The sequence below is a fragment of the Colius striatus genome, chromosome 10, assembly GCF_028858725.1.
Source record: "Colius striatus isolate bColStr4 chromosome 10, bColStr4.1.hap1, whole genome shotgun sequence".
NCBI classification, from domain to species: Eukaryota; Metazoa; Chordata; class Aves; order Coliiformes; family Coliidae; genus Colius; species Colius striatus.
In genome coordinates, this window is record NC_084768.1 from 9,533,333 (window position 1) to 9,556,613 (window position 23,281).

Here is a 23,281-nt window from a genome sequence, read left to right on the forward strand (position 1 = left end):
AAGAGAAAAACAATGTATGCCCACCTTTATTTTTGTACCTATAAATAAGTTTCTGGTATTGTTTTAAAAATAGAAGCAGGGTGGCTGAGACCCAGAGGCTGCCACTGCAAAGGGCAGAACATAGCCCAGTTCAAAGCTGTTTGAGGGGACAGGTACTCAGTGCCTATGGGTATCTGAGCTCAGAGAAGGGGTCCTGTATGGCACAACTGGTACTGAGGATTGCTTTGCAGGCAGTGGAAAAATCTGCTTATGGTGGCAGGGAGAGAAAACCCAAATCAGCTCTACTAGGAGCTGGTGAATAACCAGGAGCCCTTTCATATCTGTGGTGGATCTGTGGCTGGCTCCCTGGGAAAGATTCATGTTGGTGCCAGGCAGATGCTCCTGCTGGGCTCCTCCTGCCCCACTTACCAAGGAGGGGCTCATCCCTTCTGTAGGGTCTGAGCAGCACAGGATTCTCCCAGGCAGAAGGATGGCACATCTGTCCCCTGGCCATTTCTACGAGGGCACAACACAAGCTGCAAGCCAGAACTTCACTCAGCAGGGTCCCAAGGCAGTAGGTACAAAGACATTTTCCCACATCATCTCTTCAGCATCCCTCTGGGCTCTGCAGGGATTGGGCTCCATCCTGAGCCACAGACAGAGGCAATGCTGTCTCCCATGAGAGCCTGCTGTGGGCTCTGTCTGTGGGGAAGAGGCATGGGTGACCCACGTGTGCCATCTCCAAACCCCTGCTGAGGGTGCTGTGCTATGCCCACAGGGTTGCCCAGAGGAAGCAGCTCAGCCACTGCAGCCTCGCTGCGTGCCCAGGCTGATGCTCAGCTCCCTCCCAGCGTGCTCAGTCGTGCTGCGGGCAGGGGGCTGTGCACAGGGCAGGGTGTGATGCCCACAAGAGATCCCAGTGGTGCTGGGAGCACACAGGTGTGCATGGGATCCCCAGTGCCAGGGGCTGTGTGTGCTGTGTGTGAAGGTGGATGCTGGCAGAAGCCTCTGCAGAGCCTCAGGGCTGAGGCCATGTGTCCCCAGGGAGTGCTCAGGACATGGTGGAGGGCCCCTGCACCAGCATCACGCTGCAGCCCCTCAGGCAGAGGCAGGCTCCTGTTGTTTTCAGCAGAGGCTCCCAGCCCCCCACGGCACCGCCTGTTCCCCTCCTTGTGCAATGTCCCCGGCCAAACCACAGAGGGACCGAGTCACTGTGACGCAGCCTGCCCGGCTCGGCTGCTGCCCATGATATGGCGGGCACCTTCCTGGGCAGCCCCGCTGCCCTCGCCCTGGCTGCTGAGGGGGCTCAGCAGCACCCTGGAGTGAGGAGGTACAAGACAGCACCCTGGCAGGATTGTGGCGTGGTGCCAGAGAGGACCCATACCCCACTCGGGGTGCAGCCCCATGCTCCACGACCCTGTACACCACTCCTGGGATAGGGGCTGCTCTGCCCAGGCCCTCAATGCCCTCGTGAGCAGGGTCTCTGGAGGCACCTCCTGAGCATGGGCAGGGGATAGCACACCCAAAGGGTGTCCCTGAGCTGCCTTTGGGCATATGTCCCAGCAGGACCTCTGGCCCACAGCCCTGGTAGAGAGAACCTCCTCTGATGGTCTGGAGGAAAGCAGTACCTCATAGAATACTTCTCACAATTTGAAAGTGTTTGACCACAGGAAGATGTGTTATCCAAGTGCCACCCTGGCTTGGAGTGAGTGAGATGGCTGCAAGGAGCGGTGAGGGGAGGGGAATGCCTCCAAGAGAGCCCATGGGCTGTGGCACCCTATGCCCCTCAGCTGCAGTAACCCTCGAGGCAACCCCAGCTGCAGGGTGCAGGGCAGTTTTGAGCAAACCACATGTGCCCACTCCACAGGATCCCTCTCAGAGACACTTCTTTGATCTTGGCTGTAGCACAGCTTTCTGCCTTGTGCCTTTCCCCCACCACACCATTGATGCACAGCCTTTTGGCAGGGTACTGCTGCCAGCCTGGTACTCCTGCCCACGCTGCCCACTGTCTTCCTGGCACTTGGCAGCAGGAGCATGTGCATGACACAGATAAAAGGTTTGCCAAACAGGATGCTGAGGGTTTAGATAACACTGAAGTTATCTCACTGCTTGTGTGGTAGGGTGTAAACAAGCTGCTCTGCCCACCCGGGGAATCCCAGGCAGTGCCTGTGCCCTGCCAGCCAGTCGGGGCACACAGTGGGTAAGGGCTGCTGGAGTACAGCTGTGGGGATGTGCCCTAAGTGAGAGCTGAACTCCCCAACCCGCAGAGCCTAGGAACTGTGACTGCCTGCTGGGGCCCTGCCTAGCTCCCTGTTGCACTGGGCATCCTTGGAGGGCTGCGTGGGCCACTGGCCCTCTCTCCATGGCATCCATCTTCCCAGCATACCAGTGATGCTCAGAGCTGTGGGCAGCAGATGGAGCAGGACACTGACACCGGTGCTTTTGGCATGTGTCTGGTTTAATGCAGAGATTTCAACCTTCTGTCTCCCAAAGCCAGCCCAGAAACAGGTTCCTCTGCTACCTCCATCACCCCTCATAAGCTGTCGCCTGCTCCCCTCCCGCATTCGCTCTGTCCTCCCCTGCTCCCCAAGTAGAACTTCCACAACCCTCCTGGGCCAGCTGACGAACATCCCCAGCCCCATCAGTGGTGTCTCCAGCCAGGGCCAGCCTCCATGGAGCAAACAATGTCCTCTCCTCCGGCCAGGAAATCCTGGGGCATCCCCTCTGACAGGCACCGTGCCCATCTGTGTTCTCCCCTGAGACAGAGGCATCCTGAGGGCGTTCTTCACCTTTTGGTAGGCCAGGGCTGAGCTTGCCTCTTCTCTTCCTCACCTCCTCACTGTAGCATAGCCAGCAGTTTGATGCTTTCTCCCCTGGAATGTCATTATCTTTCTGCTTCACAGAGCCACCTTGTCCTGCCACTTGCCAGCCTATTTCAATTGATGATTTCTTTCCTGCAGGTAGAGCAGGTGCTGGCACAATGCGCGTTCTAAAGTCTTTCTTATGTCTTGACCACTTTGTGTTTGTCACTCTCCAGACTGCCCCGTCCACACTGCCCATGCAGCAGCAAACCACAGGGCTTTGCCCCGTGCAGTGTCCCCCAGGGGTACCTCAGGGCCAGGGCAGCCCCCTCTCACTCACCGCTGCCGTGGCCATTCAGCTCTGCGTGCACGGGGTCGGCGGTGCCTGCTGAAGCTGCCTCTCTCTAATAGTCCTCACTTTTGGGGCAAGCCCCTGCAAGAAAAAAAAGCAATCAAAAGCTGAAATAATGAGGGGAAGGATGTTCCTAATCATTCTTTGTCATCTTTGAAATGTACTCCACCTCCCCTGACCTCTTGTAACCCTGTTTTAAGAGCAAAGTGGCTGCAAAATCAAGTTGGCTGTGCTTTGGCCATGGGCAGAAAAGTACAGGCTCTTTCATAGCTGAGCAGCAAAACATCTCTGCTAGTAAATGGCAAGGCAAAATAGGGACTGCTTTCCTAGCTTCTTCTATTTTTATTTACCCTTGAAAGGAAAAGGACTGTTTTGCAGAGGCATTTTGGGTGGACTCGGCAGCCCCAGAGGAGGTGGTCAGGCTTTTCCCCCTCCACCCATCCTTGCTGCTCTGCGGGCACCGGGCTGACCCGGGTCCGTACCGGGTCCGTACCTGGCTCGGGAGGGGAGAGCGGCGCGCAGGGGTCAGCCCTGGGGCTGCCCAGCTCCCTCTGCAGCCGCCAGCCCTCCTCCGCTGCTGTCACGCCGAGGCTTCCCGGTGCCGGGGATCCCGCCTTCGCCCTACGGGTACCGACGTCCTTCGGCAGAGGCGTGAGCCCGGGCGCCGGCGCGGGCAGTGAGCGCGGCCGTGCCGGCGGCAGTGCCCGTCCTCCGTGCCGCAGGGGTGCCGCGACGGGGCCGGGGGAGTGCCGGCGGCCGCCGTGATGCCGTGTCTGCCGGCTTTCGGAGCGTTGCTGTCCACGATGAGCCGGAGCAGCCCTGCCCCGGGGAAGTCCATGATGACCACCCCCCAGCGCAGGGGCTGCCTCCCCCGGCGCCGCAGGTGCTGGTAGCAGCGAGGGTTCACAAAGCGAGCCACCTCCTCAGGGCAGGTGAACAGCCCGTTGCCGGAGCAGAAGGTGAGGTACATGGTGGCGGGGTCCCCACCGGCCGCCCTCTCCATGTGCCGCTGCGCCCGGGTCCACTTGCGCTCCAGCGACAGCACGTTCCAGGCGTCGCTGATGTTCAGCTGCTCGTAGGGGATGCCCAGCACCTCCCGCGCCAGCGCCTCCAGCACCACGATCTTCCCCCGCACCTGGCCCAGCGTTGGCATCTCCTCCCGGCACCACACGTGGCCCCGTCCCTCTTCCATCAAGCATCGGTGCAGCTGGGCGGCAAAGCCGGGCCGGGACAAGAGGGGCAGCTCCTCTTTGATGCGCATGAGCACGGCTTCGCTGGGGTGCGCATGCAGGAAGCGCAGGGTGCGGCGCAGGACCCCCCGCAGGCTGGCCCGCTGGAAGGTGCAGAGGTGATACACCTGGAGCTCGCCCCGTGCCAGCTTGCAGCGCACATCCAAGAAGCGGATGCCGGCCGCCAGCTGGGCCTCCAGGCCCCAGCTCTGGCACCGCAGGCGCCGGCCACCGAACAGGCTGAGGGAGTCGTGGGTGCCGGGGATGGAGAGGCGGCAGAGGGGCACGGCATCGGGGAGCTGCGCCATCCAGTTGGGGCAGCAGGCTGCCGGCTGGGCTGTGCAGTCGAAGGCTGCGCTGCGCTGGCACTGTGCCTCCATGCTCTGGGAGAGTGGGTGTATGGCACCTGGCCGGCCACACTGAGCCCTGCAGTGGAGCAGAAGCATGCCATGAGCAGTAGGAGCACCACAGGGCCCCCATGTGTCCCGATCCCATCCCTCTCCAGAAGTATCACCACCATCCCATGAGACCACAGAGTGTAACACTTGTCCCACACACGTTGGTGACGATACCCTGCACGGCTTCCCTGCCACTCTCAAGCACTCGTCTCACTATCCCCAAGCCCCGGTGTGTCCCAGCCTTCCCCTCCCGCACCCACCTGGGTTCGCCGGCAGCTGCGGGGTGCAGCCCGCTGGATGGGGTGCGTGGCTGTGGGTGCCAGTGGCACACTGGCTGGCAGAGCGGGATGCTGGCCATTAACCCGGTGATGGTTGTGACGCGCGTCCTGCCTCGTATGTAGCACGTGCACTGGAGATTCATCCTCAGCCCTCGTCCAAGGCGAGTGCTTGGCAGATACCCGGCTGGAAAATTGCCTGGCTGATCCTGAAAGCAGCCACGAGGGCCTACGCACCTCCCTCCCCAGGAATCAGGACAAACGGGATCGGGATGCCGCGGGGCTCTTTGGCGCTACCCCTGGGAGCGCCTGCTCCAGAGCCATGCCCTGGCTCGGCTCCCGGTGGGATCTGGCTCCTCCGGGATTACTGCCATCGTGCCTGACAGAGGGACAACGTCCAGGCAGGGATCTGAAGCGGGGGGTCTGTGCCCTGCGAGGCTCCCCCAGGCAGCGCACTCCATTCCCTCGCTCCTCAGCTGCTTCACTGCGGGAACTCCTGAGCCCCGCGGCCGGGCCAGGTCCGACGCGGGTGGCCGGGGAGCGGCTCAGCCCCGGCCCGGGGGACACGGCTCCGGAGCACCTCGGCCAGCACCGGACACTGAGCCCGGGGGGGCTTTGGGGAGGAGCGACGCGGCGGGTCTCACACCCCTCTGAGCATCCTGCGCGGATCACACCCCTCCGCCTGGGCTGCAGGCAGCTCGCAGACCCCGCCGGCAGAGCCGGGGCGGGCGGCGCCCGGGCAGCCATTGTTCCGCGCTGGGCCCGCCCCGCCGCCGCCGCCTCCGCCCGGGCACCGCGGCCTCGCTCAGCATGGCGGCGGCGGCGGGCGACCGGGCCTGCTTCGTGCTGGGCGCCTCGGGAGAGACGGGCCGGGCGCTGGTGCGGGAGCTGCTGGCGCGGAGGCCCTTCGCCAGGGTGACGCTGATCGGGCGGCGGCGGCTCAGCCTGGGCGAGGAGACCGGCGCGGCCGTGGTGCGCGGGGCCGGGGGACGCGGGCGGGGAGCGGGGGGCGGCCAGGGCGGGCACAGCTGACCCTCAGCCTCCCTGCAGGAGCAGGTGGTAGTGGAGGACTTCGAGCGGTTGAGCGAGCACGCTTCCGCCTTCCAGGGGCACGACGTCGGCTTCTGCTGCCTGGGCACCACGAGGGCCAAGGCCGGCGCAGTGAGTGGGGTCCCGGGATAAGGGCTCCCCGCCCGCCGCCCGCCGCGCTCACCCTCCCGTGCCCTCCACTCGCAGGACGGCTTCGTCCGTGTGGACCGCGACTACGTGGCACAGGCAGCGGAGCTGGCGCGGGCAGGGGGCTGCAAGCACTTCGTCCTGCAGTCGTCCCAGGGCGCAGACCCGCGCAGCCGCTTCCTCTATCTCCGCGTGAAGGTGAGGGGCTGCTCCTGGGACGCACGGGAGGGAGGCAGGAGTTGGAGTGGCAGGAGATGCAAAAGGCTCCGAGCGTCCTCCTGGTGCTGGGGAACAGGGGAGCGAGGGCAGGGGGCCGAGAGGACAGCCATGCGGCTGGCTTCGTCCAAAGCCACCCGGCACCCGCGGGCAGTATCCCACAGGCTGCCGTGGGACCGTACCTATGGCAAAAGGTTGTTTTCCCGCAGCGTTGTGCGCTGCAGCCCCCAACACCAGCCGAGCAACCTGCTGTCCGCCGGTGCCCCGTGCCGGCATCCCCGAGCTGCCCTCTGTCCGGACGCTGCCTCGGGAGCGTCCAGCTGCAGTTGCGGCGGTGGTTGCCAGGGTGCGCTGCTGACTAAGAGTCTGTGTGACCACCGTGGACAGCGGCCCCACGCTGCCTTTCCTCGGGAAGCTGCTCGCTGTCCAGGCCGTGCCTAGCCTGGACCATCTTTGCACTGTCATTAGTGCCGTCCTGCCCACGCTCAGCGGTTCTTGGCTGCCAAATCACGGGGCGGCAGGGAGGGTGCTTGCAGTCATCCTTGTCTCCTTTCATCCTGCCCAACCACTCTGACAGGGAGAAGTGGAGAACCTGGTCCAGGCTGTTGGTTTTGATCGCTGTACCATTCTCCGGCCAGCGTGAGTAGCAGCGGAGGAGGGAGGGCCTGGGGCTCAGGTGGAGGGTTGCCAGGACAGTGGGGTAGGAGGTGGATAAAGGATGTGTACGGGGAGGCCTGGGGAGTGGAAAAAACCACCAGCTGCAAACACAGCTCCTGGATGAGCATGCTCCTTTCCAGTGCTGCAGGAGGCAAGCACGGCAGGTTCCCACAGCCCCTAACAATGCTACTGTCACATGCCTTGCACGGAGAAGAGGCTTGGGTATAAAGCAGAAGTTGGGGACACAGTTCAAAGCTTATCTCCCCACAGACCTTGACCAGGGGAAGCAGGGCGGGGGGGATACTTACCTGTATCCTTTCAGCTGTACTATGCTCTTGCTGCCTGGAAGAAACCATCCTGGTTTTGTCAGCACTGTAGTGAAAGGACTTTAGTGTCCCAGGGCTCAGCTCAGCCACGTTTTGGGACCCTGCTGAAGCCCCATGTTCTCCGTGTGGGTTTCGCAAGCAGAGTTTGACTCCCCACACACAGCTGGAGAACCCAGCCTCAAGCTTTCACCCTGGGAATGGTGTCAGCCTGACCCACCTCACCTCCTGGCTCTGCAGGGTCCTGCTGTGCAAGCGCCAGGAGTCCCGGCCCATGGAGTGGATCACCCAGCAGTTTCTGCGTGTTGTGGCCTTGGTCTTCCCCACTGCTTACTCTGTGCCTGTGGAAACGGTGGCCAGGGCTATGGTGGCCAATGTGCTGCAGCCAGGCAAGGGCAAGGTGGAAGTGCTGGAGAACAGGGCTATCCATGAGCTGGGAAAGGCAGAGCCACAGCAGGGCACATAAGGTAAAAGTGGTGGGCAGGAAAAAAAACTTGATGCACTGTTGAGGTGCTCTTCTGGGCAGAGGATGGATGCATGTGTGGGAGAAGGGCTGGGTACTTGCATGGGTAACGTGGAGGCAGAGGTGTAGTTCTTTGCATACAGCTGATTGTGTCGAGGGATCAAAAGTGCGGGTGCTGGCTGATGGGTGAGAAAAACCAATGTGCTGCACTGCCTGAATCGGGCACGTGAATCTGGGTAGAAGCGGTGTAATCCAGCCAATTTCTTGAATTCATGCCTTAAATAAAACCCTGTAACTGGTCTGTTTGTGCCAATCTTGTGTTGAAATCACGCCTGTCACCAGTGGACACAGGAAAGCAGAGACAGTGAGCAGCTGCCCATGCTGAGGCTGTGTCCCATAGCAGCAGTTGCTGAGGTGCCTGCGGCTGTGGCTCTGCAAACACACAGCCTGTCCTTGCTGATCTGCTGTGGGTGCAAAGGGACTGTTGTTCAGACCTGGGCTGTCACTTCAGTCTCTGCAGTAGCAGAAATGCCATGCAAATATTTGTGTTGAGCTGAAGCCTACTGTCCTTGCAGGCTCCTCTGGGCTTTCCTTACAGACACACACGAAGCAGAGCTCAGTCCCCTCTCCCTGGGACGCTCTGTGTGTGCAAGAGGTGAGGCCAGCCTCAGGTACACCTCGGGGTGTCCTTGTCCCCACCCCAAAGTGCTGGAAGGAGAGCAGGTCCCTGCTGTGTGCACGGTGCAGGCAGGAGGAGCAGCACCATGTCTCAGCCCTGGCTGTTCTCAGGCCTTGTGCTCAGGGTCGAGGAACTCGGTGGCTCCACAGCTGGGATGCAGGGCTTACGTGACTCCCGAATTCCCAGCTGGACAGAGTCCCAGTGCTCTGGGTAATGCTGCTTTCCAGGGTTTTCTCCTCTTTGACCTCACTCGTGGCTCCTGTGTCAGTGACCTGGATGTGGTGACTGGAGGGAGCCTGGGTCTCTCCTTCCTCTGCAGAAGCATTTTTATCATTGGGCTGGATGGCAGAGGCTCGGTGGGGGCAGCAGGATGGTGTAACCCCACATTGCATTAATGGGGAGCAGGGGAAGGGCTGTACCCGAGTGGCTGCTAAACCACGCGAGGGAGCTTATTTCAAAGATAACAAGTGAAGACCCATGGAGCTGTAATTACTGATGAGACGGTCCTGGTGAGAGCAAAAGCAACACCTCTAGAATAATAGTTAATGTCAAAAGGGAAATGAGAAGCAGGCTGGTCAGAAGAATCACAGGAGTACCTCAGGGCTGTTGAGCTTACAGAGCTGTTGAAAACAAAAGGCTGTTTCCAGCACTGGGTTACACACACGTAAATGCATACCAGTGCTCAAAGAGATTTTTTTTTTAAATGGGTGATGTGCTTATACAGATGAAAGGCTGAAAAACTGCAAGCTCTGGAAAGTTACAGGTGAAATGCAAGTCACAGAAGATTTGAGGAAAGCTACCTAAAAGGTGTAAAAATTAATCAAGACTATGTAAGAAGCAAAAAGTTCTCTGAGAGCGTCGGTGCCAGGATGTGATCGGGCTCTGCAAGAAGGAAAGAGCCATCACAGAAAGGCTTGGTGAGTTAACTGCATTGGCCTTTGCTTGGAAGGACCTCACTTGGGAGGAGAACAATACAAATATTCTTACCCTCACTTTTAGAACACATGGTTAAAAAAATCCTGCCAGATGGAGCACTCAGATGAACTGCCAGATCCTCCACCTGGGTGAAAGTTACAGCACTCCCTCCACCAAGAAGTCAGTGTTGTTCAAATATGATGCTAATTTGTAAAAGTTCCAGTGGGAACCAGGAAATAGGAGAGCAGCAAAGCTGCCTTCTAAAAAAGGCAAGTTGCTAGAAAGGATAATAAAGTCTTGAAATAACAGCTCAGGATAAATCTGGGAGATTCCATGTGGCTTTTGAGGGGGCAGTTGCAAGGCACAAAACCTAGAGTGCTTGTGGAGGAAACCAGCCATTGTGTACACAAGACAATCTGGTCCTCAGAGTGCACTTGAATCTCCAAAAAGCTCTCCCAGAAGGGCTTTTAAAGAAATTAAACTGTCGTGGGAAGAAAAGGAAGGTCTGGGTAGTTTTTTATTGGAAATATTTTCTTAGCACTCCAAAGCCTTGAAACATACAAAGCAAACATTTCTTACTGGACAAAGGTCTGTGGAAAATAGAAGCTATTTCTGTGCAACCCTTGTTTTTGCTTGGTGGGTTTTTTTTTTTTTCAGCGTTTCAGATCAGGCTCTGCTAAAATGCACAACTACAGCCTCAGTTTCCCCAGCTTGCTCTGTGTGTTCATTAATCTGCCACCCAGGGGTGCGGGGGAGATTTCAGAGCATCGATGTCTACAGGAGCTGGGGATTTCACCGCCCAGAGCTGAAAGAGGTGAAGTAGACAAAAGTCTTTAGATGTAGTTGCTTTGTGGGGTCTTGCAGGGCAAAGGTGCATGTTTCCCAGAGCAGCTACTGGTCTGCAGAGCTGGAGCCATGCCCTTGGCATCCCTGCAGCAGCTGCCTGCCTTCCAGGGGCACACAGCCCTGGCTGCAGCTGGGAGGGGAGCTCGACGTCTGCTGGACAGCATTCACACAAATTCCTTGATCCCACAAATCCCAGCTCCCCAAGGATTTCAACACTGACATTATTACTGAAGATTAATGAGAAGAAATAACTGCATTCCCAATGGCTCAGCAGCCGAGCGTGAGGCTGCAGGGGTTTCCCCATGCAGTCCCATGGCCCTGCTGCCCCCTCCAGCCCTGGAGCTGTGGGAACCACCAGCACCTCTCGCTGCCACCCACTCCCTCCACACCAGGCTGGGAAAAACATCCTGCAAACAGCACCTTGGCCTCAGAGGGGGTTTTCAAAGCAGCCACCGAGCTGTTAGGCACTGAGCTGGCGCTCCAGAGACCCTGCTGACATCCCTGGTAGCAAAAACAACACCCAACCCTGACACATTCTCTGGCCCCGAGGACAACTGACACTGCCCAGAAAAAGTGCTGGGCTTGTGAGGCTGAAGACCCTCAGAGAGCAGAGATAGGGCAACTGGGCTACCCCCAAATTGGAGTGAGGCACCTCCATGCAAATAACAGAGCCTCCCCTGACTCCTCTGTGAAGAAGGCAAAGTGACAGCAGACTGTGCAGGAGGACAGTACCTCCACCCTCTGCAGCTGCCCTTGTTTCCCTCCTGCTTCTGTGAGGCATAAAGGGGGCTGGTGTGCATGTCACTGCCAGGCAGTGGGAAGGGGCAGCCCCCTGCTTGGGTACATCTGGGACTCTCAAATCAGCCCAGGCTCAGACAGAATGTCATTCAAGCATCTCATTCTTTGAAATTTCAGCCTGTACTTTCTTCATTCAGTTTCCATTACAAACCAGTACAAAGGTAGCCCAAGCTCTCCAGAGAGGAAGGATTTTGCCCAGACTTACAGCTTTTGGTGACTTCACGCACACACACAAATACAGGTGCCAGGTTACTGCCTAATCCCATAGCAGCAGGAAACAGCATTGCACTAACACAGGTCCAAAGTCCATCCTGGAACCAAAGCCAGGCATACCTCTGATGCTGCTTGGAGAAGAAAAGGAGCCCAGGGCTGAGCTTAAATGTAATCCCGGGCTCAGGGGCAGCTGGGGCTGGTCAGGGCAGTTAAGGCTGTTGGTGTTAACCAAGGCACTTGGGTGTACCTTTTAACAGTTACCAGGCAGCTGAGGCTGGGGACAGACCTGTAGCAGATTTGCAGGATGTAAGCATGAGCCCAGGGCCTGGGGATGACAGTGCAGGGAATGATGGCCTGGCTGGGGTGCAGCTGGAGGTGGAGGCAGAGCAGAGCCTCACACCCTTCATGTCACTGACAAATAAAACCAGAGTGGTTGCTATGATTAAAAAACGTATTTCTTTTCAAGCTCATGTTAAAATGAATTTGTTCTGGAACAGAAGTCACAGTTATCCACCAGGCAACAACCACTGTTGAAGCTGTGGGTGTTTTGACATTAGCCACAGCCTTTAAGTCAACAGCAGGACTTCTCATAAGAACGTTTGTTGTTATGAAAGTAGCATTTTTCATTGGAGAAATACTCACTTGAATGAAGCACTTCTACCCAGCTCTTCTAAATACTGACCTGGAGCTTGATATGGCATGAAGAAGAAACCCCGTGGGCTTCCTGAAACTCCCCATGTAGCAGCTTGGCCCTTCCGATTTGATTACCCACTCTCACCCCAGAAAAAACACATCTTTTCCCCACCTCATGTGAGCTTAGGGAGGAGAAAACAAAATCCAGAAGCGGTTTGGGCTGGGAAAGACAGTGTTGGTGACGGGGCTGGCGGGGGGCCAGCTCCTGACGCTATATAGGAGCGAGAGGAGGGAGCTGGGCTGCAGAGTGAGCCGCTGCCGCCCGCCTCAGCCGTCGCTCACGCTCCTTCCGCAGCCAAGGGAAACCACAGCCTGCCAAGATGTGCAAAGGATTAGCAGCGCTGCCCCACACGTGCCTGGAGAGGTGAGAGAGGCCTGGCTGTGTGGGGATGCCGGGGGTCTGCCTCCCCACACTGCTCTGCTGGGGATGGCCGAGGGCAGAGAGGCTCTTCCTACAGCACATCCTCACGGCTGGCACCTCGTGTGGGGACTGGGATGGCCCAGCTCTGGATTGAGAGGGGAGGGAAGTTTGCTGGTGGGGGCTCAGCAGGATGTTGCGAGGGGCTGGGACCCTCGAGGGGATGAGCGCTGGGCCAGTCCCAAGCTCCCCCCTCTGCCTTGGGAACCTTTCTACTGGGTGAGTCTGGGCTGCCCCAAGCCCACTCCTCAACCTCAGCTGCTCCCCTGGGCAGGCCTGGACCAGGAGTGTGTTGTCCTCAGACCTTAATACTGGCAAAAGATGGGGGGGAGGAAAAACCTGGGAAAATGGTTTTCTTTCTGAGGCAAAACCAGCCCTGGCTGCAAACTGCCTCAAAATCCTCTGTAACTGCCTGCACTTCCCTTGCACACGCATTAGCTGGCTCTGGCCCCTCTCACGAGGCTCCGCTCCGTGCAGAACACCTGCTCTGCCCCACTCCTGGCACCCATCCTCATCCTCATTCTCACCCCCTCCACCTCACCTCAGAAGCCTCGCTGGGTGGTGATGATGCTTCCCAGGCTGCTCCTGCCCCGTGGGAATCCAGCCCCCGCCATCTCCGTGCAGTCGGAAACCTGCCCTCTCCTCCACTCCCATGGAGCTGGACAGGCTTTGGAAGGGGGTCTCGTGAGAAGTAGAAGTGCGAGGGAGGCCAAGGCATGATGCTGGGGTCTCCTGTGGCCTAAGAAGAAAACTTGGTAGAAGATTTCACATGCACATTACCCAGTGGGGATTTCTTTGCAGCTGCAGATGCCTTGTTACTGGTTTTTAGGTCATAGAATTGTTCAGGTTGGAAAAGACCTTTCCAACCACTATCTGGACTTGGTGAGAGTGAGGGTGGCATTCACCATTCTGAGGGAGCTGGAGAGAAGTCCCCCTTTGCCAGCTGAAGCTGTGCCACTGGAGGCTTGCCCCAAAGCAAGGCAAGTTCCCACCACAGACATGGATGGGAATGTGGGCCTCTGACAATCTCTGTTTGAAACGTGCCCCATGCTCCTGATCTCCTGTGCCACAGGTAGCCAAGCAGCACTCTTCCAGATGTGGGTGATCCACATGTTTCTGCTCTGCTGTCATCTTTGTTGTCACTCTTCTGGTACGATCTAATACCAAACTAGATATTTTCTCCTCCCTGCTGCTGTGCTGATGCCTTCATTGACCCTCTGCCATGCCCTTAAATCCTCACCCTTGAAGGCAGCTTCACGGACATTTTTATACACACAGTTAGGACTGGGTTTGGCTCATGCACCTTGTTTCCTACTGCTCCATGAGGCATTTCACCAGCTGCCTCATTGCCAATCTCACAAGACCCTCCTGTAGCTCCTCACAGCTGGTCACTGTGTGCTGTATCCAGGCAGTGCAATATCTGCTGCTTGGCCACCCACCCCCTTCTCCCCACGCGTGGGACACATTTAACAGTGCAGCCTCAGCCTCGTCCCCCACCAAAGGAAACACACCACGTCCCTTGCACCTTGTGTGCCACTTTTCCCATGCTGTCATCCATGAGATGACCTTCTCCCCAGCAGCTGCCCAGGGTCTGGAGAGCCCATCCCAGACCCCCTGCAGCCCCATGGTGCTGGCACCCCCCGACTCTCCCCAAGGCACATGCTCTCTGGCCTCTGTGGAGAGGGCCTGTTAGGTTTGAAGGAATCTCTTCCCACTGCCAGAGCTGCCTTGACTCTTCTCCAATAGACCATATTTGTCCATGTGTCCACCACGGCTGTCTGATACAGCTGCTGCTGACATGCCCCTGCAGCATCACACTCGCAGCTTTGTGGCTCCTTGAGTCTGCCCTGGAGCCTTTTCCCCTTCAAGCAGTATTCCCTCCAGCACCTCCCTGCCCTTGAGCACAGCTTTAGCTTTAGCTTTAACTTCTTTGAGCTTCTCCTTTTGTTTTGCTTTGAATTGTGGAGCCTCTCCTGGCCCTCCCCAGCAGCTCTCTTGCTCTTGATGTGTTTGACAGAGTATGTATTTTCTTTTAATGATTCTTGGAAGCTGTTTCTCAGACTTTATCTTGGCTGCCTCCCACATGTTCTCACACTTACCCTTCCACAGTTTACGATCCTCTTGCTTTTTCTCACTCAGAAGTAGCTGGTGTTTTTTTGAAGGATTCCTTTTTGTTTATAACTGCCATTTTTACCCTGCTGTTTAGCCTTTGCTGAAATCTTGCTTGAAAGCTTGTAATACATCTGCTAGAGGATGCCAGGATGATGTCTTTAGTCCTTCCCTCCCAGCAGCCTGCAGGCACTCAGCCCTCTGTCTATCCTTTCTCCCTTCCTTTCAACAACCTTCCTCATCTCTCAAAAAGACCCCACAGCTGAGCACCTGCTCAGGGGGAAGTTCTTGGTGCTTTCCCCGTGCAGGGACCTGAGAGGCTTCAGCAGGGTGAGCAGTGCTGATGGTCCATCAGCTGCACCGTGGGATAGAGCAGGGATGGAGCCATCCAGGGAGCCTCCTCCAGCTCCAGTGCTGTATTTACTTATCAAAAGGAGCAGGATGAATGGAGCACAGCAGCATCCCTGTCCCAGAGGCACCTTGGTGAAGGTGGTGGCAGTCAGAGCACTTCAACGCCTGATACCCTTCTTCCCCAGGAAAGCAGCTCCCAGGAGGCACCTGTTTGTGGGACTCTTCCCACCATGGACACGAGGCTTATATATTTCTGCCCCGAATGCTGCTGGTGGCACAGGATGGGGCTCGGTGTGAGGCCACCAGTGCCTGCCACAGCCTGCTAGACACAGGCAGCTCCTCACCAGCCTCACCTCTGAGCTCATCACTATAGAAACTGAGTGCAGCACACATGGCCCTTAATTCATCCCCAGCCATCTCCGCTGATAGAATTATCCTGGCCACAGGCAGGGACAAAGCAAAGAGATCAAGAGCTGCCAGTAATGCCCGGTTTGAAACACCTCAGCCAGGCGCCTTTTACAGCACTCGAGGCTGTTTGTCCATATGTGATTAATCACCTGGCTTTGTCCATGTCTCTGTGTGTAATTAATTACCCAGCTTTCTCTCTCATGAGTGGCTGTGCCAGGGTCCATCTGGGCTCAGGACAGGGTTCCTCTGCCTCACCTGCCTCCGCTCCTCTCCTGCAGGGCCAAGGAGATCAAGACCAAGCTTGGCACGCTGCTCCAGAAGCCTGACTCGGCCATTGACTTCATCATCCCCTACCCGGAGAAGCAGGAGAAGCCGCCCAAGGCCCAGAAGTGAGTGTGGCACCGGGTGGGTGGCTGTGCTGGCGAGGGGTGGATCTGAGCCCTGGAGCCCTTCGGGGCTGCAGGGGAGCCGAAGGCCCTGCTGCGGGTGGGCACAGGGCACAGGGTGCTGGCCGGCAGTGTTACGTCAGGGTGGCCTCAGATGTGTCAGACAATACAGCTGCATAGAAACCAGATTTCTCAGGAAACTCAATTTACTTTGGATGAGATTTCATGTTATTCGATCAAGGCTTTGCCGGAGGCATACGGCACTTGGACTCCTCTGAGTCACCCTCCTCAGCCCAGAGAGGCCAGCCCTGTGTGTCCCTAAGATGGGTGCAGAGTCCCACAGCATCCTCTGGGCAGCTTCTCCACAATGGCACCTTTTGGCCTCCATCCCGAGCCTCTGCTTACCAGCACTGAGCTGGTTTAATGACAAAGCAAAGCAGAGAAGCTAGAGAGGCTGAGCCATGCCGCGGGATTAACAGTTTAAAGGATGCAAATTAAACCTTGGAAAGAAATATTAGCTTAAATCTAAAAGCAGGATGGCTTCCCAGACACATAGGGTGGTGGTCTCACCCAGGGTTCCTCCATCCTGGCCTTGGGCAGCTGAGCCAGGTGCCTGGGCCGCTGCCCTAGCCACACTTCTGCCATCCCTCAGCCCTGCCACCATCCAATGTGTGCAACTGTCCTGGAGACACATGCCCCTGCCATGGAGAGTTGCTCCCTGTCCTTCAGCTGCACGTAGACACACAGACAGTGTTTGAGCACCCAGGCCTGACAGCATCCAGACTGTGTCACTTGCTGGAGGTAGGGGAAGTTGACTGGCTCAACCAGCCATGCTCATGGCACTGGGAACAAGGGCTCATCTCAAAGGGCTCAAACAAAACCCAGGAGAGACTCGTGCCCGCTCTCCACAAGGCCAGGTTTCTACTTCCACTTTAAACCCACAACTTTTTGCTTTACACTAATCCCTTTGCCCACATTCCCCTTCAGCCCAGGCAATGTCACTCTGAACCACTAACCCTCCACCAAGGGATTGCTAAAAACCCCCAAAACACCTCCAATATGCAGACAAACACCCTGCTCACCCTGACAGAAGCCCACAGAGAGCTGAGGCCACTCTGATGGCTGCAGTGCACAGTGCTGCACCCATTGCTGCTGTGCCCGGGTGCCTCTGGTACCTCTGCAGAGGAGACACATTTGTCCACATTAGCTGTCCTTGCAGAAGGCTGGGCAGCATCTTCAGTCCCTGCTGCCTGCAGGAGTTGTTTTCTTCTGCTCTGCATCCTTGCGCAGCCTCTGTGTCACTCGCCTGTCAGTGTCTCGCTCCCAGTTAATATCATCCCTGGGACATTCAGACAGTGGAAAAGTGAATTTGGTCGCTTCCAGGAAATGTGGGTTGTGCTGGGTCATTGCAGTGATGCTCACCCTCGCCAGGGTGGGAGACAGTGGGCAGGAGCATGGAGGCAGGGAGAGCTTTTGATCCTTGATAGCAAATGCAATTTGAGGTCCAGAAAGTGAATGATCAGATCATTTTGGTCTGGGTGCTGGGTGCTGGTGGTTTGGCAACAAGCGAGGGCTGGATACCCAACCTGAGCAAGCCTTGCATTTCTGCCCTTCTCCTCTCTGCACTGGGGCCACCTGGGCTGGGCAGGTTGGCAGGAGCATCTGCACTTCCCCGAGCCCCACTGCTGAAGTACCGAGGCCCCCAGGACCCGCATGCTGTCCTGCCTACTGCTCCCTCCCTGACCAGAGGTGTTCTGCTCACTCAGGGGGCTTCAGCCCCAAGGGCAGGAGAAGAAACCAGAGTGCTGTGCTGCCCGTGGTGAGCAGTGGTGGTCTGAAGCTCCGTGCTCAGCAGCAGGGCTGTGGGGAGAGGCTTACTTTCCCCTCCAACACCGGACATTGGCTCCTTTAGACAACAAGGCAGGAGCCCTGTGCCCCAGAGCAGCTCAACCAAGCTTAAAAAACCCAAAACTTCACAAAACCCACAAACAAATCACACCAGCAAGCTCTTTAGTCACATTGCAAGCATTTAAAAAAAAAGAGACAGAGGAAGAACCACAGGGCAGAAGAAAACCACTGGAGGTTTTCAGTGGGGAGGGAGCAGAGGCCAGGTCCAGGGCGTGGGAATGGGGCAGGCGGGCTGTGGGAGTGGAGGGGCACTGACCCGGGCCCCAGCTCCCCCCCTCCAGTACGGAGCATCCTTTCCCACCCCGCAGGAAAATGCAGCGATGCTTCCCAGCTGTTGGGGACACGGAGGGGACTTGTGGCTGCAGCGGCAACTCGCTTCGCAGTTTGGCCACATCTCCGCTCACACGTGGGGGAATTCACGTGTGAATCCAGCCCCCTTCCTCCTCCTTCTCCTGCCCTTCCCTGGCACTTGGCCCTGCCCAGGAGGAGGGTACCCGTGCTGTGATGCAGCAGCATCCCAGTTGCTCGACCATCACCCCCACTCTGAAACAGTCCCCACAACTCCTTACTCCATTCCTGCCCATTTAAAAAGCATTTATTGCACAACCCAGAGTGCAGATGAGGGCTGTGGGGTGAGCTCTCACCACCTGGCCTTTCCTTTCAGGCCATCACCAGAGGAGGCTCTGCAGTGGCGTGATTCCCTGGAGAAGCTCCTGCAAAACCCCTGTAAGTTCAGCTCCCTCTGAGGTCACGTACCCCCATCCCCATCCTGTCCGGGAGCCCAGTGAGGACCCGGTCCCCCCAGGCCCTGTGGTGCTGAGGCAGGGCCTGGCCCCCACAGATGGGCTCGCCAGCTTCCGCACCTTCCTGCGCTCTGAGTTCAGCGAGGAGAATGCTGAGTTCTGGGTGGCCTGTGAGGACTACAAGAAAACCAAGTCCTCCCTGAAGATGGCGGAGAAGGCCAAGAAGATCTACGAAGAGTTCATCCAGACTGAGGCACCCAAGGAGGTCAGTGGCCAAGGGGCAGGAGATGGTCCCGGGAGGGATGAGGTTGCTGCTCCAATGGCCTGTGCTCCAGAGGAGAGTGATGGCAGCTGTGGCTGAGAGGCTCAGAGGGCCCATGTGCTGCACTCCCACCTTTCCTAGCCCCCATGTCCGTTTGCACGCTCAGCCTCTGCTGGGCTGCCTTCTGCCATGGGCACCTTGAGCACATGCCTGTCCCCTCTCCTCACAGAGGGCTCACATTAACTATAACATGGCAATTTCCAGCAGTCCTGCTCCTTGAGTTAGCTTTGCTGCAGGTCACATCCTCACAGATTTGCCACCAGTAATTCCCCGAGATGAGCGAAGCTGCTTCAGTCCCTCCCTGTAACGTTTGTGTGGTCGTTGTTGGGATGGAGCAGGAGAGGGGCGATGCCAGCACCCATCCCTCACACAGGCAGGGCCCCCATCCCTCTTACGTTCCCGTCACAGGTGAACATCGACCACTTCACCAAGGCTGTGACCATGAAGAACCTGGTGGAACCGTCACCCAGCAGCTTTGACATGGCCCAGAAGAGGATCTTTGCCCTGATGGAGAAAGACTCCCTGCCCAGATTTGTGCGGTCGGAGTTTTATCAGGAGTTAATCAAGTAGCAGGGTGGCAGGGCTGTGCGAGGCGTTCCCCGCGGGCGGCCCCACTGCTTCTAACACCTGCCCCTTCTCCTGCAGATGCTTTGCTTTCCTGATACCACCCTAGAAGAGCACCTGGGGGTGTTGCTAAACATCGCACCCTGTGTTTTGGACTGTCAGATGTCCTGATGTTTCCCCTCTTACAGTCTCTTTCCTCTCTCACAAAAGACTCTGGTGATCCTCCCTGGTTTGGAGCCCTTCAGAAGGGTGGTGGAGCTGCCTCAGACCCATGGTGACCAGCAGCCCTTCGGGCAGCTACAGGGCTTGGCTTTACCTACAGGCTCTGAGCACCAGCTCTGCCTTTTTAGGACTTCTTAGGACGTGTCAATCTTTCTCCCATTTTGGCCATCTGACTGGTTTGGCCTGGGCTTAATCCTTCCAGGGAGCTGCGGAGGCTGCACAGGGGACCCTCGGGGCCCTCCTCTCTGCAGCCAAGCCTAGCACATGGCAGTCCTGGGCTGCAGAGCAGGGCACGGTCATCAGCATCACCTTGTCTCCAGGAAGCAGCTGATCAGCAGGCACAGAGATGGCAGTGATGGTGAGATGGCAGGGATAGTGGGATGGCAGTGATGGCAGGCATGGTGGCAGGGATGGCAGAGTCACAGTGTGCACTGGGCTGGCATGAGGGATGGGCGGAGTGAGCCCAGTGACTCTGCCTGGAGTCAGCTGTGAGACAGCCTGTTTGCTTCACACTACAGACAGCAAAGAGGATAAACCGAGATCTGTTTGTTCAAACCCCTGGGGCCTGTTTAGCAACGCAGAGCTCCCTCTCGCTCCAGCCCTTGCCGAGCCTGCCGCCCGCAGCCCGTGCCCCCTCCCCAGCGCCTCTGCACAGCCCGCACCACTGCTAGTGGCTGCTGCTCTGCTTCGACTACAGCTGTAGCCCTTGCTGCAGTGGTTTCTTGCTCCAGTTGCTTCTCACTGCAGTAAGCAGGCCGAGGTGATGCTTCTGCACAAACCCAATCAAGAGGCATTGATTAGAGAAGGGAAGAGTATCATGTTAAGGGGAGAAAAAGAAAAGCTGCCATTGCAACTGTTCAGATTCAATTAAAGAAAACCAAACCGACCCCCCCAAAATCAACCACAAACACAAACCCATCATTGGAAATGTGAAAAATAAACCCCTGGCTTCTTGAACAGATGGCAAACTCTGCTTAGCTCATCTAGCCTGCATCTCTCCTGTCTCCTCCCATCTGCCCAGGACATGTTTCCATGAGGCTGTGTCTTAAACAGAGCAGCTCTTTTCAAACGATCCAGTGGCAGGCAGCCCCCTGTTTGTTACCAGAAGAAATCCCCTCTGAGGACAGGGCAAGGGCAGCCTCGAGGTGAGTGCGAGGAACCCCCAGACGTTTCATCTCTGCGACGGTTTCCTGGTGCAGCATCTGCGGGGCTGTGGCTTGCGATGAGCACGCTACAGGCACAGAGCTGCCCAGCCAGCAACCCCACGGATGATGGCGAAGGAAGAAGCGGCCATGGTCCCCACAGGCAGCTCGGCCTGCCCTGAGGGCTGCTCAGCCCTCCCACCTGCCCCGGGGGCTGCTCAGCCCCTGCTGCAAGGCACGAGACTCTGTCCCGAATGCAGTAACATAAACAACGGCTTTGCCAGCCTCTTCAAGACTTTCAAAATCTGACCAAAAACCCAGCAGCCCCAAATAGTTACATGCTGTCACTATGGTGACCAAGAAAAATCCATCCCGAGCTGCAGGAAGCGGGCTGCGTTCTCCAGGCAGGGATGGGGAGGCGGGTGAAGGATGGAGGCTAGCACAAGCATGACTTTTTCCTTCCTCTGGAGTAAGTGGCCTGGGAAAGCTGGTGCTGGAGTGTCAGGGGGTGATGCTTGCTGGGCATTCCCCAGGGATGAGTGCAGTGGGCAGCCTGGGCAGTCCCAAAGGAGCCCATGAGTATCCCGTTAGAAAGGTGCAGGACTCCCCCCAGCAGCACCCATGGCCCAGAGCTGGTGGGCAGTGAGGAGGAGGCAGGAGCAAAGCTGGATGCAGGAGGGGTCTCAAGCAGCCCTCCTGCTGCAGGGTACTCCCATCACCTCTGTGCTCCCTGCACCCTCCTGACCCCTGCACTGACTGGTGTCAAGACAGGCAGTTTCAGTGTTGCTCCAGCTCCCTGCTCATGGTACAACTCAGAAATGCCAAACCAAACAGGCTGCCCCGCAGAAAAACCAAGATCTTTCATTCTTACATAATTCTTTGTCAGCTCTTTCCAGATACTCTCCCATGTTTCCCAGGGAAATGCCAGGGGTGCTGCTGGAGGCTGTGCCATGGAAACCAGAGATGCCACAGCCATGTGTGGGGCAGGAGAAGGTGTCTGGGTATGTATGTGCCAAAGAGAAAGGCAGAGGCTGGATTCAGGAGAGGTTGTGTTCACAAACAGTTCTATTGGAAACCCCTCCCCGGCTCGATTTCTGCTAAAATATTGGAAGTCTGCTTTAGGGAGTGATTAAATAGTTGCCAGTCAGCTACTGAGTGGCCATAAAGTGTGGCCACTGAAATTGTTTTGGAGCTCTTGGGAAGTTGTGTTTATGTAGAAGGGTCATCTGGCTAATTTACTGGGGCAGGCTCACCCTGGAGAGGCGGCAGTGCCTGTACCCACCCCACGTCTGAGCTCACCACAAGCCCAGAGGCTTGTCCAGCTGATATCAAGCATTATATTTCTGGTAGGAAATACTTCATGTATTTTATCACTCTTGCTCTCATGACATTTGGTACAGGTACAAGCACCATGCACCCGACATTGTACATCTGTATCCCTATAGACATGCACAAGTATACACACACACATACATACCTACTCCTGACGCAGGCAGCTGGATCCCCAGTGAGTCAGAGAGCCAAAAAGCAGAAGCTTTGGAGCTTGTGCTTGGGGTCTGTGGCAGAGAGGAGCATGCCTGAGTTTAAGTGTGGTCCCAGACCCCACTGAGGGAAACTCCGGTTGTTCACCTGAGTGAACATGAAGGTGCATCTTCCAAAACATCCCTTGAAATCCCCCTGTGCCCACAGCCCCGGCACATCCCAGTGCCCCAGTCACCACAGCTGGTGGGTCTTGTGCTCTCCAAGGGACCCCAAGCCCTGCCGTGGGGCCGGGCAACCCCATGCTGCAGCCAGGGTCCCTGAGCACCTGGGGGACAGGGAGAGGAGCCCCCTCACAGCCAGGGGTCCTCTGCTGTGGGTTTTCTGGTCACTTCAGTGGCCCGGCCCCTCACACCTCACCGGCCATGGCGTGGATCCCTAGCTCTGCCTGTCCCAGCCCCGGGCCCTGCTGAAGCCCACAGGGCAGAGGCAGGAGCTCAGGCTCCCCCAGCCCTTGGGCACTCCCTGGCAGGTGCAGAGTGCTGTGGCCAGGGGCTGGAGGAGGGTCAGGAGAGGGGGAGCAGCAGGTTTTCAGGCAGACATTCTCTGTGTGATTTCCACTCAAGATCTTGACGTGGGGAAGATGTGGGGCAGTGCTGTGCACTGAGGAACTGCCTGTGTTATCCCATATTCTTGTATCACTCAGTAATCCTCACATAAACATGTATTTCTGCTACTGCCTGGCTGGACTGTTCATTTCTGTCTCTGTGCACTGAAGGGCATTCCCAAAACTCATGCCTTTTAAAGCCCTGGAAAGACCAAAGGCCTCTGAGGGCTTCTGTTGCAGCTGATGTGGTGGTTTCTCAGGAAAATGAAAAGGGAATAAAAATATCATCCCAGGAGGTTGGTGCAGAGGAAACCCCACAGCACCGATGTGGCATAGGCACCCCTAAACCCTGCTGCCTGGGTCAGCTCACACTCCAGCAGCAGCTTCAATACTTGCAGGGGCAGGGGCTGAGGAAGAGGCAGCCCTGCTCACCCCCCTGCCACACTGCCTCTGGGCAGCACCTCAGGCACAGAGTGAGCTCTGGGTGGCACATTTGAGGTAAGGAAATGCCCCTTTGTGTTCCCCACTCCAAGGCTCTCCCGAGGGGGTTGTGCTCACCCCAGCGCCTCACCAAGGATGGGTGGGTGCTGTGCTGAGCTCACTGTCAGG

The 23,281-nt window shown here is 57.2% G+C and overlaps 3 protein-coding genes across 5 annotated transcripts; 2 read left to right on the top strand and 1 right to left on the bottom strand.

Annotated features, from left to right (window-relative positions):
• Window positions 1-2,430: 2,430 nt before the first annotated feature.
• LOC133626277 (1-phosphatidylinositol phosphodiesterase-like) lies at window positions 2,431-5,815 on the bottom strand. Of its 2 annotated transcripts, XM_062004015.1 has the most exons (4): window positions 5,020-5,815; window positions 3,626-4,787; window positions 3,121-3,213; window positions 2,431-2,933 (listed from the first exon to the last, which is right to left on the bottom strand). In XM_062004015.1, exons 1-2 carry the CDS (start codon window positions 5,178-5,180, stop codon window positions 3,713-3,715), a joined length of 1,236 nt encoding a protein of 411 aa, XP_061859999.1. In that variant the 5' UTR covers window positions 5,181-5,815; the 3' UTR covers window positions 2,431-2,933; window positions 3,121-3,213; window positions 3,626-3,712. The 2 variants fall into 2 exon arrangements, with proteins under 2 accessions (XP_061859999.1, XP_061859998.1); XM_062004014.1 differs by lacking the exon at window positions 2,431-2,933 and having other exon boundaries at window positions 3,120-3,213.
• On the top strand, window positions 5,804-8,170 carry HTATIP2 (HIV-1 Tat interactive protein 2). 2 transcript variants are annotated; one of them, XM_062004018.1, is made up of 5 exons: window positions 5,804-6,006; window positions 6,085-6,195; window positions 6,271-6,408; window positions 7,004-7,065; window positions 7,647-8,170. In XM_062004018.1, exons 1-5 carry the CDS (start codon window positions 5,845-5,847, stop codon window positions 7,870-7,872), a joined length of 699 nt encoding a protein of 232 aa, XP_061860002.1. In that variant the 5' UTR covers window positions 5,804-5,844; the 3' UTR covers window positions 7,873-8,170. The 2 variants fall into 2 exon arrangements, with proteins under 2 accessions (XP_061860002.1, XP_061860001.1); XM_062004017.1 differs by lacking the exons at window positions 7,004-7,065; window positions 7,647-8,170 and having other exon boundaries at window positions 6,271-6,968.
• A 4,074-nt stretch (window positions 8,171-12,244) lies between these two features.
• On the top strand, window positions 12,245-22,801 carry RGS5 (regulator of G protein signaling 5). Its single transcript, XM_010207559.2, has 5 exons — window positions 12,245-12,377; window positions 15,578-15,688; window positions 18,258-18,319; window positions 18,435-18,601; window positions 19,067-22,801. Exons 1-5 carry the CDS (start codon window positions 12,334-12,336, stop codon window positions 19,226-19,228), a joined length of 546 nt encoding a protein of 181 aa, XP_010205861.2. The 5' UTR covers window positions 12,245-12,333; the 3' UTR covers window positions 19,229-22,801.
• Window positions 22,802-23,281: the final 480 nt, after the last annotated feature.

Bases quoted from the DNA above. Each gene is read 5' to 3' on its own strand.
- HTATIP2 (XM_062004017.1), top strand. From the start codon at position 5,845: ATGGCGGCGGCGGCGGGCGACCGGGCCTGCTTCGTGCTGGGCGCCTCG. The intron at 6,007-6,084 runs GTGCGCGGGGCC...GCCTCCCTGCAG, and splicing joins AGGAGACCGGCGCGGCCGTG to GAGCAGGTGGTAGTGGAGGA. The intron at 6,196-6,270 runs GTGAGTGGGGTC...CTCCACTCGCAG, and splicing joins CGAGGGCCAAGGCCGGCGCA to GACGGCTTCGTCCGTGTGGA.
- LOC133626277 (XM_062004015.1), bottom strand. From the start codon at position 5,180: ATGAATCTCCAGTGCACGTGCTACATACGAGGCAGGACGCGCGTCACA. The intron at 4,788-5,019 runs GTGGGTGCGGGA...GCTCCACTGCAG, and splicing joins GCAGCTGCCGGCGAACCCAG to GGCTCAGTGTGGCCGGCCAG.
- RGS5 (XM_010207559.2), top strand. From the start codon at position 12,334: ATGTGCAAAGGATTAGCAGCGCTGCCCCACACGTGCCTGGAGAG. The intron at 18,320-18,434 runs GTAAGTTCAGCT...TGGCCCCCACAG, and splicing joins GAAGCTCCTGCAAAACCCCT to ATGGGCTCGCCAGCTTCCGC. The intron at 18,602-19,066 runs GTCAGTGGCCAA...TTCCCGTCACAG, and splicing joins AGACTGAGGCACCCAAGGAG to GTGAACATCGACCACTTCAC.